At 42.1% G+C, this 16237-nt stretch overlaps 1 protein-coding gene and 1 non-coding gene across 3 annotated transcripts in view; both read left to right on the top strand.

Annotated features, from left to right (window-relative positions):
• The window catches only part of pthlha (parathyroid hormone-like hormone a), a 61480-nt gene extending 45243 nt beyond the window's left edge, over positions 1-16237 (top strand). Inside the window, exons 1-4 of one of the 2 annotated variants that reach the window (XM_028571145.1) lie at positions 5000-5012; positions 5746-5856; positions 14610-15153; positions 16076-16237. In XM_028571145.1, coding sequence (XP_028426946.1) covers positions 5750-5856; positions 14610-15132 — 630 coding nt within the window. In that variant the 5' untranslated portion in view covers positions 5000-5012; positions 5746-5749 and the 3' untranslated portion in view covers positions 15133-15153; positions 16076-16237. Of the gene's footprint in view, positions 1-4999; positions 5013-5745; positions 5857-14609; positions 15154-16075 lie in introns of those variants that run through there. The other variant, XM_028571144.1, reaches the window with a different exon arrangement.
• Positions 12779-12851, top strand: trnat-ugu (transfer RNA threonine (anticodon UGU)). The gene has a single exon. It is a non-coding gene; the product is annotated as a tRNA-Thr (tRNA).

The raw sequence follows: 16237 nt of genomic DNA, 5'->3' as shown, positions 1-16237 counted from the left end.
CGTGATGACGGCACAATGTCCATGAGTAGGCTACCATGAATTGGACAGGATTGGATCATAGAGACACAGCAAGTCCTCTTTTTCACCTTTATGAGGCAAAAAAAAAAAAAAACTGGCTGGTAAAAAGTCACTTTGGTGTCAAAGTGACAAAAAAGTTAACTTCATGCCCTGAACGGCACCAAACGCCAGTTGCTCTACTCTCTACTCTCTACTCAGGCATTTCAGCTCAATTTTATTTATAGTATCAATTCATAACAAGAGTTATCTCAAGACACTTTACAGATAGAGTAGGTCTAGACCACACTCTATATTTACAAAGACCCAACAATTACAGTAATTCCCCCAAGAGCAAGCATTTAGTGCGACAGTGGTGAGGAAAAACTCCTTTTAGGGAGAAACCTGGGACAGACCCAGGCTCTTGGTAGGAGGTGTCTGACGGTGCCGGTTGGGGGTCTGATAAACAATAATAGTCACGATAAAGATAATGGATCAGTGACTAGAAATAGTAGTTGTAGTAGTTCATGGCATAGCAGGGCCCTGCAGGGTGTTACAGGGTGTAGCAGGGCACTGCAGGGCATAGCAGCAGGACCACGGCGATAGGCTGCAACCATGATTAAGGGGCCACCCTAGTCCAAGGAAACATGCTGGGGGAAAAGATTTGAATTTTGCAATGCGCGTTATTCCGCAGGAACGCTCCTTCATATCCAGGTTACTTCATATGGCTTCTTCTGTGCCGGATCTGCATGATATCCTGTCCTTGGATGACGGGTGCAGCTCCGATTTGAGTTTCTGGTCTCGTCTTCTGGGTGAATGGAATAGGGGTTTCTTTTTTCTATGATGACGTGGTGTATTCCTCTGACTCGTTGCAGTTGTTTACAGATGCTGCCCCTTCTGTGGGGTTTGGGTTTTTTTTTTTCCTCGGCCAGTGGTTTGCAGGCCACTGGCCTCCCAGGTTCTCCCTGTCTGCGTTATACGAGATATACCCCATTGCTGTCACATCTGGGGGTTCATTGGAAGCGGAAACACATCTCCGTACTTTGCAACAATCAGGCTGTGGTCAGCATCATAAATAGAGGGCGCTCTTCATTTAATAAAATCATGCCTTTTATGAGACGCATCACTTGGTGAGCTGTCATTAACAACTTCATAATCACTGCCCGTCATGTCCCTGGTCACTATAATACGGCGGCTGATGCTCTTTCTCACTTTCAGACCTTTGGGATCCTCTGCCCTGCAGCCAGCCCTGTACCAGTAGTGCTTCCCTCTGTGATAGATCTAGCGCTGTATTGAATCAAATACCCCTTCAGGCTTATTTAGAGTCTGCTAGCTTTTATATGAGGAAGGGTTTAGCTGAGTCAACTTTAGGAACGTATGATTGTGCTTGGTGTACTTTCGCATTCTTTTGTGTTTCCATTGATGTACCACTAAAACCTGTTCTCATCAACAGTCTTTGTGCTTTTATTTGCTATTGCACTGATACGCGCCAATCTAAACCTCAGTATACTCACGGGTCGCTTGCTGGCATTCAGTTCAATGTCAGATGTTATGATCCCTCATTTCCAAGCTTATTTTCGAATTTTGCAATTAAACTTATTCTGAAAGGTTTATCTAAAGCGCATCCGTCTTCCCCTGACCTTAGACAGGCGATTACCCTCAGGATTTTGCATAAATTGATATCGACACTTCGTATTGGGTTTTTTTGCTCTAATGTTGATTCATTATTGGAATCTGTGTTCTTTTTGGCATTTTATGCTTTTTTTGAGATGTAGTAGAATTTACTACACCTTCTAAATCATTTAATCCCAGCAGAGATATCACGTTTTCTGATCTGACCTTTCATTCTCAACATTACAGTTTAAAACTCAGACATTTTAAAAGTGGAGGGGCTTGTTCAATCATCGTTGCCTGCATTGACACACTGTTTTTCCCATTTAAATCTATGATTAAGTATTTTACAAGTCTCATGGTAGTTCCCTATCACCATTATTTGTGTTTCCTGGAGAATTCCCTATGTCAAAATGTTGGTTTAACCAGCATTTGAAACTCGTCCATATCAAAGCTGACATTTCACCCAAGCGTTATACGAGTCATTCATTTAGAATAGGGGCTGCTACTACTGCTGCTAGTCAAGGTGTCTCCAGTACTTCTCTACAACAACTTGGACCGTGGGCTTCCTCTGCATACTCATCATGTATTCGCCCTGATGTCAAAGACATCATCAATAACCTGAGATCTCTTAAACCATGATTGTGGTAAGCTTGCCTATAACTAGTGGTGGTATAATGGATGTGTTATGTTCTCAATTTACTGAGTAATTGTCTTGGCGGTATTGATCATTTAATATTCTCTTTTATTATAATTAGGTGAGCCTTCATTTAACTGTCTTTAATTCCTGCTGGCTGGTGTGCCTTAAGTATTTTAGCAATGTCTATTCAATATTATTTCTTTTTATTAATTTGCAACCGGCCTGAATTGCCACCAGCTTGGATCGCCAACGTTTTGTTTTGCTTTCGGCCTGAATCGCTGAAATGTATTTTGCCAATATTATTTTTGTACTAGCATAACTGCAGAGGTCTGTCTTTTTTCTGGCCTGACTTGACAAGGTTTTGTTTAGCTTTCGGCCTGAATTGCTGATATTTCTTTTGCCTTTATTATTTCTGTACTTGCATGACTTGCCGAGTTTTTTTTTTTTTTTTTGCTGACGGCCTTATTGTATTGCTGAAATGTATCAGCTTTGCATATTTTTGCCACCAGCCTAACTGCCTAGTTTTATTGTGTCATATGCCTTTGGGGGCGTGATTGATTAAGTTGTAGTTCAGATTTGTTTAATTACTCTACTCTAATTATTCACCTGCATATTTAGTACATTCCTGTTTTGTATCACTATACATATTTGCTGCTGCTATAAGGTATGTATAGTCATATCATTCAATCACTAAATTCTTTTCAAGTTTTGGGGGATATGTTTGGTTTTTTCTAAACCTCTAAAATATTTATATACCCCTTTTACAATGGAGTCTAATTTGTACGTTTTCGCTGTCACATGATGAACTCCCAGCTGCTGCTAATGCTGCTAATGCTGCTAATGCTGCTAATGGGTATCGTAAGTTCTAAGAAGGAAAACATGGAGGACCACACATATTCAAAATCCAAATTTCAGGAACACGAGTCTTCTTCTTCGCCCAGAAAAAGAAAAAGGAGATTGAAAAGATCAAGAGACCGGCTTTTTGAAGCGCAAAGGCTACCGTAGCTGTAATACCTACTTTGAACTGCGTGGCGCAGGAGAGTTGATTGCGATATATGATCTCAACGCTAGATGGGAGAAATTCGCACATATTGGACCTTTAACTTGTAACAGAGTATTGTTACTGTGTGGTATTAGTACTTTTACTGAAGTAAAGGATCTGAATACTTCTTCCAGCGCTTGTTTTTGGCACTAACAGCCTCCCGTATTCCAGCTGTGGTTAAAGAATAACTAGCAGTATTTGTTTTCTTTTTAGTTTCTAACTTTATTAGAAAGATTTATGTTTTGTGTAGTCTCATCTTCAAAATATTAATAAATATTCTTGACACTCAAATATTCAACACCAGCAGACTCATCTAATAAACAAACTTGCAGTTTATTGGCACAAACAGACCCCCGTAGTTCCAGCCGACTAGCATTGTTTGTTTTTAGTTTTAAACTTTATGTATCCTTTTATTTGGGAATTTCTTTTGAGTTTTCTGGTAGTTTTTGTGGCAGTGTTTTTGGCACTAACTGCCCCCCGTAAGTAGTTTACAACTTTCACTTTACAGATAGATGGTGCACACACTTCTTGTAACAGAGTATTTTTTACAGTGTGGTATTAGTAGTTTTACTGCAGTAAAGGATCTGAATACTTCTTCCACTGCTTCTTTGACTGTTGATTTGTGTCTATCCTACTGTCTACATTATTCTCTTATATTGTCCATATTTAATGCTGGTCTCTAGACTTTATCTTTGCATTATTGGACTTATTTGCACTACCACCATGACACCCCCTCTCATAGAGCACCTTACCATGCAGACTGAACCACAGGGTCAGTCCCTGCTCTGTCACTGCAAGCCTCTCATGCTTATACATCCCTTATAGTACATTCATGGGGAGTTTTTAATTTAGTATCTTTTCTTTTTTTGTCCATATTATTCATATGGATTTGTTATTTTATCATCCTGTTTATGATGTATGTGTATGTTGTGTGTGATGTCTTTAAGCTACTGGGACCTTGGATTTCCCCTTGGGGATTAATAAACTCTATCTATCTATCTATCTATCTATCTCTTTCTATCTGTCTCTTTCTATCTATCTATCTTTCTTTCTTTCTTGCACTAACAATCCCGCGTAGCTCCAGCTGTGTTTTCACTCTGACTCTGCACTGTGTGCTGCTCGAGTGCCACCTTCCTGCCGTTCCTTCTCCTCCCTCCCTCCCTCCCTCTCTCTCTCTCTCTCTCTCTCTCTCTCTCTCTCTCTCTCTCTCTCTCTCTCTCTCTCTCTCTCCCCGAGTCGTCCACAGTGAGTGGGCAGAGACGGAGATGGAGAGCCCCTCCTCTTTGTTAATAAGTCCTCCCCCCCTCCCGTCGCCTCTGACCTTCTGCAGCACTCAGGCAGCATGCACAAAACGTTCCCATCAGAGTGTCCCGCAGCAGCCGCAGCCTCCGCTTGTCCCACCGCTGCCTGTCCGGCCATCCCTCTAACTCACGCTCACCTGGGGGGCCACGCTGCACTGCTGCCGCTGGACTTTCTGTAAACTGAGGAACATTAATGAAAAACTAAAGCTCTCAACTGGATTTTTGACTTGTGGAGGGTATTTTTTTCTTCTTCCTTTCCCCCTCCCGAGGTGTCATCACCTGGATTGTTTGTGTCTCGTTTTTTTTTGTTTTTTTTCATTTTGTGGCTTTGGAAAGTTTGAGAAAAGAGAAAAGGACATAAGTGAATTATTTTTCTTTCTTTTCTTTTTTTCCGTGTGGGACAGACAGACGCTGTTGTGGGAAAGTAAGTTTCCTGTAAACTTGCCTCCTCTTCTTCTTTTTTCTTCTTCCCCGATTTAATTCCAGCTTTGTTGTGGCTTCATTAGGAATTTGCTCTGAAACGTGTTTGCCGGGTTTCTGCACAGACTCGTCTGCAGAGTGTCAAGTGAAGTTTAATCATTTGAGCAACAGGAGCTCGCAGTTTACAGCGCGGTGGTGCACGGATGCATTTTTAAGTTAAACGTGTTCAGGTACGAAGAGAAAGAGAGAGAGATGCACTTTCAGGTTTTCCGAATGAATGTAAAATCAGCGTGCAGCATCAGAACTAAAAGACTTCCCTCAGGTCTAATGACTGCAGTTGGAACTTCTTCAGTTTTAAGTTTTGTCTGTAAGCTTTCTGAATGTTATTTATGTATCATCTGCTCTAACTTTTCCCAACGTTTCAGACACAGATATGGAGATAATGCACCACCTGTCTAAACTTTGTATATCACGTTGCACTTTTCTGCTTTTTTTGCACTTCTGGTTGGACGCAAACTGCATTTCGCTGTCTTTGTACTTGTACTCTGCACAATGACAATAAAGTTGAATCTAATTAAATAATAACGGTCCAAAAACATGCATTTGTTTTATATAAAAATGTCACATCTTCTTGAGGGACTAGCCCTAAACCCCCTGCCCAAATATGTGCGCCTAAGTCTTCCTCGACCCTCGGGATATGTCCTCCTGGTGTTAATGATGTGTTTGTGTCTCTGCAGCGAGATGTTCTGCTCCAGGAGAGTCCTGCAGCAGTGGTGCTTCGCTCTGTTCCTGCTCTGCTCTCCGGTGCCGCACTACGGCCGGCCCATCGATGCCCTCAGCAACAGAATGTAAGTTTCTTTTTCTTTTTTTTCATGCCTGCACGTTTTCAACTCTTTTTTTGTCAACTCTCTTTCCTCTAAAACAGCACCCGTCTGTGCTCGTCAAACAGAATCCAAATGTGGATTCAACTTCCACGGGGTCTTTATTTCCTCTGTGTTCGCACATTTCTTTGCATCAAAAACACAATCCAGAATCCGAAAAATGAAGAATAAAGTGGATCATACATCCAGATATTCTTTATTTTAACCGATATTTTCACGTGTCTTTTGCATCTGTGTTCCTCAAACTGAATCCAAATAAGAGAAAGTGGAATAAAGTCCCAGATAGTCTTTTCCCCCACCCCAATATTGTCTTAGCATCTGTGTTCCTCAAACACCATGTAAGAACAGTGGATTCAATTTCCAGATAATCTTAATTTCAAGCGATATTTGAACTTTTTTTTCGCATCTGTGTCTGTCACATAAAATCCAAAATGAGAAAGTGTAATAACCTTCCAGATAGTCTTTCTATCAACCGATATTTTCACATTTCTTTTGCATCTGTGTGCCTCACACAAAATCCCCAAAATGAGAACGTGTAATAAACATTCAGATAGTCTTTTTTTTTCCCCCCCCAATATTTACACGTTTCTTTGCATTTATTTCCACCCCCCGCCCTGACATGGTGGGCGAGCACAGGCTGGAAAATGTGTTCATTTGTGAAACGTGCCGGCAGCTGTTTGGTTAGCCCTCGCCCACCTGTGTGTTTACCTAAAGCAGTTCAGCGTCCCGGGGGATGAACTCCCAGCAGGCCCCCCTGTCGAAAACTCTGAAACCGTCCAGGACTTCTTTTAGTATCTGACTGACTCTCTAAAAAAAGGCTTCAGACTTCTTTTTTCTTTTACTCTTTTTTGCGCTTTTCCTCCGTCTTTAATGGACAAGACAGCTAGGTGAGAAAGGGGAGAGAGCGAGGGGGGGAAGACATGCAGGAAATCTCTCAGGGTGGAGTCGGACCCTGGACCTCTGCATCGAGGCATACACCTCTAAATATATGTGCGCCTGCTCTTCCCACTGAGCCAACCCGGCCACCGCTCCAGACTTGTTCCAGCACCCTGGGCCGGTCGCTGTCCATCCCCACACTGACTTCTGGGAGTCTTTTTTGGGGGGGAGAAAGCAGGGGAATGAATAATGCTGATGCTGGACTCGGCCGGCGACCAAACCAAACCTGCTGCTCCCGCTGAGCTCGTTGGATGCCAAACAGAAATAAATGTGCTTTCAAGTCGCGCAGCCAGAATGCTTAACACACGGCGAGGGCTTTTTGGGAAAGATAATATCTCTGAGGGAGAGTTTGGATGTGATCAGCTTTGAATGGAACAGAGGGAGGGAGGGGGGTGCTCTCCACTGGTGGAGTCTACGTCAGGGGTCTTCAACGCTTTTTAAGCCAAGGACCCCTTAACTGAAAGAGAGACGGAGCAGGGACCCCCTATTACATACAGTATATTGTATAAAATGAATATTAAATATTAAATTGCATATTTAACAGGGCCTAAAATAACGTGTAGGCGACCTAAAGCCTTTATATTTTTTTGTTGTTGTTGCATAGAACACCAAGCTATTCAATTAATAATTGTTGGCATGAGTTTATAAATCTAAAATAATTGACAATAATTTGGTGGCCCACCTGACTCTGAGGACCCCCTAGGGGGTCCCAGACCCCCTGTTGAAGATCTATGGTCTACGTGATACACTATACCCACTAGGAAAGCTCCAGGATTTCCATATAAAAAATGCCCAATGACACGCAACAACATACTTTCCATTATATTTTTTATATAATTTGAATTTTCATCTGTTATTTCTTCTTCACATAGGCTAAATAAAGGGATTTCCACTGTCTTTGATGTTCAAAACTTCCCTGGGAGAGGACACCCAGACCCCCCACTATGATATGCCCCCCTCCCAGGAAGATTCTGGCCAATATATATATATACAGTGCAATATACCAACTACAATACATTAGACTACACCACTGATGCTCTCCGTAACGCTGACACAATCTGGTTTAGGGAACATTCTGGTGGCATTTCTGTTGACCTCAGGGTCAAATTTGACCTGTTTTCAAAGTTTCTAGTTCGTTCTCAGAAATTTGGGTTTCTTTCAACAATTACCCTGAAATAACACGGATGGTTCTATTTGACGCTCTTCACAAGTGAAATTAAGGATCAGATCTCTACTTTCATTGAATTGTGGGTGTTGTATTTCAATTTCATAGCATTATCCTGACTAAACTGTGACAGATCTGTGGTTATCGGTTACCTTCATTGCTCTGATCTTAACCGTAAATCCAAATCATTCATCAGTTCTGCTTTTTTTCTTACACAAAAAGTAGGTTTAATTTCATATAAATGAGGTTTATTGACCATTAATTCCATAGATCCATTTTTTTTAGTGGTGAAGATACTGGTGGTAGGCTTATGGAAAGTAATAGAGCCAAAAACGTTGAAATAAGCAAAGAAAATGTGAAAAAAGCATTAAAAAAGTAAAAAATAAATAAAAAACCTGTCTGAAAGAGTGCCCTCTGAGAATCAGAATCAGAATTATTGGCCAGGATGGGTAGACAAACAAGGAATTTGACTCCGGTTAATCTTTGCTCTCACACATAACATATAAAGAATAAAAACAGACATGACGGTAAGAATATAAAAACTAGTGTACAGTATAACAATACATTAGAATTTACAATTTTACAAAAAATATACAAAAGAGAGGGAAGGAATAGTGGAATAGTCTGAGATTTGAGGATTTAAATATGAGTACAGTGCAAGGCAGATCAGTACATTAGTCTCTCTGAATATTTGAGTCATAACACAGCGCAGAGATAGATATGGTTTGGATATGGCGAGAATCGGCTTGATGCCCAACACATGGGGATCGATATGCAAATACACTTTAAAGGTGAATTTTAGAAGTCCAAGGACAGCAGTTCCCGCCGCAGTGGGAGTTGCACCGACAAACATTTTTTTTGGGGGGGGGACGACACACCGCGGCTTTTTCCGGAAACACACTCTCTGTCTTTGATTCGCCTCCCACGGAGAGACACAGTTAACATCGGGGCATGGCGCTGGAGCGCTGCCACCGCCGGATGCATCAGGGCCATTTCTTTCCTTTTCTCGTCTTTCCTCTCTCTCTCTCTCTCTCTCTCTCTCTCTCTCTCTCTCTCTCTCTCCCTCTCTCTGTCTCTCTCTCTCTGGGAAGAAGTGTTTGATGTCTTTTATGAAAGGTGAAAACAGAGCCTGATCGCCTTTCAAAGACGGGGCTTTCTTCTCTCTTTTAGGGGAAATATCTGTATGCATATAAACACCGGCTGCTCTCTGGGGCTCCCTCTATGTTCTGGCCACGATATTCTCATTAGTCAGCAGAAAAATGCACTTTCACTTTAGGAAGGGGGGGGGGGGTTATTACTGGTGGAATGTAACTAAGTACATGTACTCCAGTACTGTACTTCAGTACCACATGTTGAGGTACTTGTACTTTACTTGAGTCTTTTCTTTTCATGTCACTTTCTACTTCTACTGCGCTACATTTCAGAGAGAAATATTATACTTTTTACTCCATTACATTCATCTGTTCCAGCTTTAGTTACTAGTTACTTTAGTTACTCCACTACATTCATCTGTTCCAGCTTTAGTTACTAGTTACTTTAGTTACTCCGCTACATTCATCTGTTACAGCTTTAGTTACTAGTTACTTTAGTTACTCCACTACATTCATCTGTTACAGCTTTAGTTACTAGTTACTTTAGTTACTCCGCTACATTCATCTGTTCCAGCTTTAGTTACTTTAGTTACTAGTTACTTTACACAGTTACTAGTTAGGCTACAGAACCCATGTAGTGTATAACATCTGAAGATCTGAACTCTTCTCCCACCACTGTGTTTGATCCCTCCAAGCTGTAAAAACGGTGAGTCGTCTCTGCCGTTGGAGCATCCCGCCCTGCAGATAGTGTAGAAAGGCATCATGGGAAACTCTGACAACTGTAATCAGCCGCCGGTGTCTCTCCCATCGAAGGCGTGGCGGTGTGTTTGTGTGCTCAGACACCTGAGGTGTTTGGCCAGCGGTGCAGCTCGCCGGTTCCCAGGCTCGGAGCCGTGGCCTCGGCCTCTCTGTTTGGGTTAGGGTTAGGACTCGGAGTAACGGGACACCGCGGCAAAGCAAAGGCCCCGATCCCCCCGTATCTGGAAAGATAACAGGTCGGCCCCCATCTGGTCAGCAGCCAGCGCTGGAACAAGTACTCAGATACTCTGCTGCAGTAAAAGTACTAATACCACACTGTAGAAATACTCTGGTACAAGTTAAAGTCCTGCAGTGGGAATGTTACGGCGGTAAAAGTCTCATTAGGAAAATGTAGTTAAAGTATTAAAAGTAAAGAAGAATCCTCACGTTTTAGAAAGTGGAAACACACACACACACACACACACACACACACACACACACACACACACACACACACACACACACACACACACACACGGACACACACACACACACACACGGACAGACTCACAAACACACACACACACAAAGACAGACACACACACACGGACAGACACACACAAACACACACACACACACACACAGACACAAGCACACACACAGACACACACACACATACATGGACACAGACAGACACACACACATACTCAACTCATACTCAAGTACCTCAACATTTGGACTGGAGTACAGTACTGAGTACAGAGTAAAAGTACTTAGTTACTTTCCACCACTGAATCAGGTCCGTGTTGTTTGCTTAACTAACGTTGTGTAATCCAAAGACACATCAGGGCATCGCTGACGTCTCAAAAACACAACAAATATCAATGAAGTTGGGTGTAAAGTTCAGCCAAGGCCCGGAGAGAGTTTTATGTAGTTTTCTGATGATTCCTCGGGTAAATAATGGACCGATGAATCGCTCTATCTGAAACAGTTGTAGTTTCAGTAGGAGTTCAGAAATCATAGCAGCTCATTTTCTGTCTGTTGGAGCATTTGTGGCACTATTTCTTCCATCCGTCCTCGCGCTTTGAGTGCCGTGTGTGTGTGTGTGTGTGTGTGTGTGTGTGTGTGTGTGTGTGTGTGTGTGTGTGTGTGTGTGTGTGTGTGTGTTTTAAGGAATTAATGAACAATCAGAAGTGAAAACTCCTCAATGGCTGCATGTCATTCCCCATTCTCTCTCCCCCCCTTCATGTCTTCATCTGTCCTATCAAAATAAAATGCCCCACAAAATATCTTGGGACAACTGGCCTTTTCCTGTAGACAGAAAAAAGGGCAGACATCTTTTGGTATCAGTTTAAACAACGGGATGCAACGGGACGCCTCTCATTCTTTGTCTAATGCTGCTCTCTGCTGGTGAACCAAGGCAACTCCCCAAATCCAAATATTTCCTTCTTGTTATTTGCACCAGACAGTCATCTGTTCTAAGTAATTTATAATGAATCACATCCTAAAAACTTCCAATGAATGTTTGGTGTAAAGTTCAGCCAAGCGCTGAGTGTTTTCCACAGAAAAAGTTTAAAGTCTAAAATTATAAACACAAGCAGCTGCACGAGAACTCTTTATGCACAATCTACATTACAGGTGTCAAACTCGAGGCCCGCGAGCCGAATCAGACCCCTCGCAGACTTTGTTCTGGCCGCAAATCAATGTAGGTTCACAACAGATTTCAGCCCGATAGTGTTTGTCACTTTTTTCTTTGATGGCTAAGTTACTTTTTTAGGACTTTATGTCCACCAAACTGTAAGTGAGACATGCAGTAATCCAGTCAGAGATATTTGACTTTTCACTTAAATAAAAGCATGTTAATAAGCTAACCCTGAATGGGATTCTTATTTTCCAGTCTGGCTCTGAGTGAAGTTGAGTTTGACCCCCCCTGGGCTATATTATGGGATGGCTGTGGTGTCTGAAAAAGCGCCAAAAAGGTTAAAAAAAAAACCAAAAAGCATGCTAAAAAAATCAACAATCATAGAAAAAATGTTGAAAAAAGGGCAGAAAAAGTGTCAAAAATGTCAATAATAATAACACACACACACAGAAACACACACACACACACACACACGCACCACTAGCCGCTATGTCGTCCTGTTTGCTAAACTAATGTTGTGTAGTCCTGCAACTAGAAAACAAGCGGACTGTCCGAAAAGCAATCAGGGCATTTCCATAACCTCTCAAAAAACACAACAAATATCCATGAAGTTTGGTGTGAAGTTGAGCCAAGGGGCTGAGTGTTCTCAGGGTTAGGGGGGGTCAGTCTTCTCAGCAGACAGCTCCACCTGGTGGCCTCTTTGTGTCAGCTCCGCATCAGTTGTGAGTTTAAATCTTTCTACGGCTTTTAGATGCTTTCACAACGTATTCATCATCTATCTTCACAGCATCTTTATGTCGTGTTAACTCCTGCTGCAAGAAGATGAGGAATGCAATAATATATAATATAATATGTCTAGTATGAGCAGTAATACAACACGTGCAATACTGTTTCAATGCTTTTAAAATCGTTGTTCATATATTTATTGGCTGGGTAGAGTATTTATTTGTGTATTTATTACTTTTAGTGCTTTTATATTCAGGTACGGCACTGTGTACAAAAGCTTGTGCAGTGACAATAAGGTGTGTGTGTGTGTGTGTGTGTGTGTGTGTGTGTGTGTCTGCAATGACATCATAGTCTAATCTATTCTAGACGTGACATCTCAAAAATGCAGGAAGTTTCCATGGAGTTTGATGACGTTAGTGTTGTTAATGGTTTTTGTGCAGACATGCAGCGCCACCGTGTGGACATTTGATGTAATTCTCTTTCACCTGAACAGGTTTCTCCACCTTTTTTCTTTTTTCTATTGAGTCTGAAACTGTCCTTTGTTATGCTAGAGTGGTTTTTAAACCGTGAGTCAAATGACTGGAGCACCACGGCTCCATAGCTCAGGGGTTAGAGCACTGGTCTTGTAAACCAGGGGTCGCGAGTTCAAATCTCGCTGGGGCCTGGTCACATTTTAAAACTTCAAAGCTAGTTGTAAACACACATAGACGTCTCGTTCACCCCCGCATGTTTACCTGTAGGTGGCGCTACTGCAACATGATAAAATGTATCTCCAAACGGGTAAAGATCTCAGTGGAGTTTGGTGTAAAGCTAAGCTGAGGGCCAATGTACATGTTGGGTTGTTTGATTGTTTTAAGTGCAGAGTATTTAACTATCCTTCCAGGCCTCAGTATAGATGATATTTCTTTTTTCTTTTTTGCAAAACTTGCAAGCTTTTCCAGCATTTCTCCCAAGATTTCTGCCCAATTTCTCACCAGATTTGGCACATAAATATTAAATACTGTACATGAATGATTCTGAACAGTTCTCTGGTTTGAAATTTCTTTTTTGAATTTTTTGCCATCTCTTTTGAGCGTGTTTAAAGCAAGGATATCTTTTATCTGACTGAATGAAAGTTTTGTACCACAACATTAAATCACACATTAACTCAAAGTGACAGCAACATGATATATATTTAGAGAGCAGTATAACGGTTTTAAAAATGCAGCCCCTCTGCTCTGAGGTCAGTTTCATTTGTAGTTCAGAAATCATAGTAGGTTATTTTGTGTCTTTTGGAGTATTTGTGGCACTATTTCTTCCATCCCTCCTCGCGCTCTGAGTGCCATAAATCAGTCGGTTAACATCCATATTAAATGAACAGCAAAGCACCAAAGGTTTCGAGGAATTAATGAACAGTCAAAAAGGATAACTGGTCTTTTCCTGTGAAAAGAAAAAGAGGGCAGACTCTTTTGGTATCAGTTTAAACAACCGTGGAAACAGACGATGAATCATTTCACTGTTTGGATGCAACGGGACGACTCTCATTCTTTGTCTAATGCTGCTCTCTGCTGGTGAACCAAGGGAACTCCCCAAATCCAAATATTTCCTTCTTGTTATTTGCACGAGACAGTCATCTGTTCAAAGTAATTTATAATAAATCACAACCTCTTAAAATCCTAAAATCTTCCAATGAATGTTTGGTGTAAAGTTCAGCCAAGTGCTGAGTGTTTCCCATAGTTTTCTGATGCTTTTTGTTTTAAATATGTTTTATTGGAAGCATTTGTGTGTAAGTCTTGACATTTGTATGCAATATGGAACTGCTTAAATTTTTCCTTTTTTTTACAAATACACTGAACAAAATCAAAAAGGCAATACTTTTGTCTTTGCCCCCATTTTTCATGAGCTGAACTCAAAGATCTAAGACTTTTTCTACGTACACAAAAGGCCTGTTTCTACTCCTTTGCCGAGATAATCCATCCACCACACAGGTGTGGCATATCAAGATGCTGATTAGACAGCAGGATTATTGCACAGGTGTGACTTAGGCTGGACACAATAAAAGGCCTCTCTAAAATGTGCAGTTTTACTGTATTGGGGGGATTGGGGTTAAAAACCTGTGAGGTGGATAGATTATCTCGGCAAAGGAGAAGTGCTCACTAACAGATTTAGACAGATTTGTGAACAATATTTGTGAGAAATAGGCCTTTTGTGTACATAAAAAAAGTCTTAAATGTTTGAGTTCAGCTCGTGAAAAAAATGGGAGCAAAAACAAAAGTGTTGCTTTTACAATTTTGTTCAGTATATTTTACATGCAAAGTACAAAGTATAGAAGAAGGGACATGAAGAGAAAACAAGAAATGGGAGAAGGGAAACAAGATGTGTGAAACATGAAAGAAAAGTCTAATTTAAAGAAATATTTAATATTAAATATTTTTCTCTGCAGAAAGCGCTCTGTGACTCACGCCCAGCTGATGCACGACAAAGGCCGGACGCTGCAGGACTTTAAGCGCCGCATGTGGCTCCAGGAGCTTCTGGACGAAGTCCACACGGCGGAGATCCGGGACCTGCCGGCCCAGAGCGCCGCGGTTGGTGGCGGAGGAGGAAGCAGCGGCGCCGGCACGGGCGTCGGGCTGCCGGCCGGCGGCATCAACCTGAGCACCACCGGCAGCACCTTGCACTCCAAACCGCCCGGCGGCACCAAGAACCTCCCGGTCAGCTTCCGGCCGGAGGAAGAGGAGGGAACCAACCTGCCGCAGGAGACCAACAAGTCTCAGACGTACAAGGACGGCGCGCTGAAGGCGCCGGGGAAGAAGAAGAAGAAAGGGCGGGCCGGGAAGCGGCGCGAGGGCGAGAAGAGGAAGAGGAGGGCGCGCTCGCTGGCGTGGCGGCTGGACGACGAAGCCGGGAGCGGACTCCGACTGGAGTGGAGGTCTCTGCTCGGCCTGCGGAGGGCGCTGCTGTACTAACGCTGTCAGTCTCTGACAAAGGTGAGTCGGCCACACCGGTGTTACCGGGAAGTTAAATTACTAATCCTACTATGGCCACGCCAAGACACGCCTTACGAAGCAGCTCGATTGGTTGGGGTTAGGCATTTGACCTCGAGTGGTTAAGGTTAGGATAGCCGATTGGTCAGGGGACAGGACCTGTACACATGGGGTTACGTTACCTTGCGTAAGCATGGACGCCTGGCCAATAAATGCTACTGAAGGGGCGGGTCTTGGCGTTGCCATAGTGGGATTCGTAATATCGCCACTGGGAACTGAATAAAAACTAAAGTTACGTTGCCTTCCCACTGGCACTGGAAATCAGCTCCATAACACGCAATGCGCCCCCAATGGACGTCGTACTACATTGGAGGTCTCCCGATTCGATTACGATTATCATGTCTTCGATTCGATATCTCGATGCATCACGATGTGATGTGAAATCCTTGTTTCTATTAAAGCCATGTAGGATATTTAATTCATAGCTTTTCAAGCTTCAAAAACCAACATTCTGCAGAGCTCTAACACTAAATAACTTGGATACATAAAACTATACAGCACTGAGCACATGGCACTTCCTGAATGTGTAAAATATACCAGAATATGTAAACAGAAATGTTGTTAGGCCTACATTAAATTGTAAACAGAAATAATCGATTATGGCCGGGCCGATTATTGATTATTTGGTCGACATAAAGACCCAAAAGAAGTCAGCAATAAAGTAACTTAGCCAACAAAGAAAAAGCGACAAAACATAGAAAAAAGGCCTTGAGTTTGACACATGTGGTCTAGAGAATCAATAATCTCTTAAATACTTTTAATGTGAAATGTGAATGCTGATGGTTCGGACATTTCTACTTTTGTCTTCAAACATAAGAAATAAACGGCTGAACTAACGTTTACGTTTCTTCTTTGTGTGTTTCAGAAACCTTCGGACAGTCGGAGTGGACTCCTAAACGCTCACGTTGCACTCTTCTGTAACCGTGATTGTTTGGACAGAAAGTGGAAAATATTTATTGTCTGTAAATATTCTAAATATAGCAGAATAGATAGCACAATATGATAATAAAAAAAAACTTATTTGATG

This window comes from Perca flavescens, chromosome 23, assembly GCF_004354835.1.
Source record: "Perca flavescens isolate YP-PL-M2 chromosome 23, PFLA_1.0, whole genome shotgun sequence".
Classification (NCBI taxonomy): domain Eukaryota; kingdom Metazoa; phylum Chordata; class Actinopteri; order Perciformes; family Percidae; genus Perca; species Perca flavescens.
Note: the sequence above shows the minus strand (reverse complement) of the source record. Positions and strands in the feature narration are given on the sequence as shown.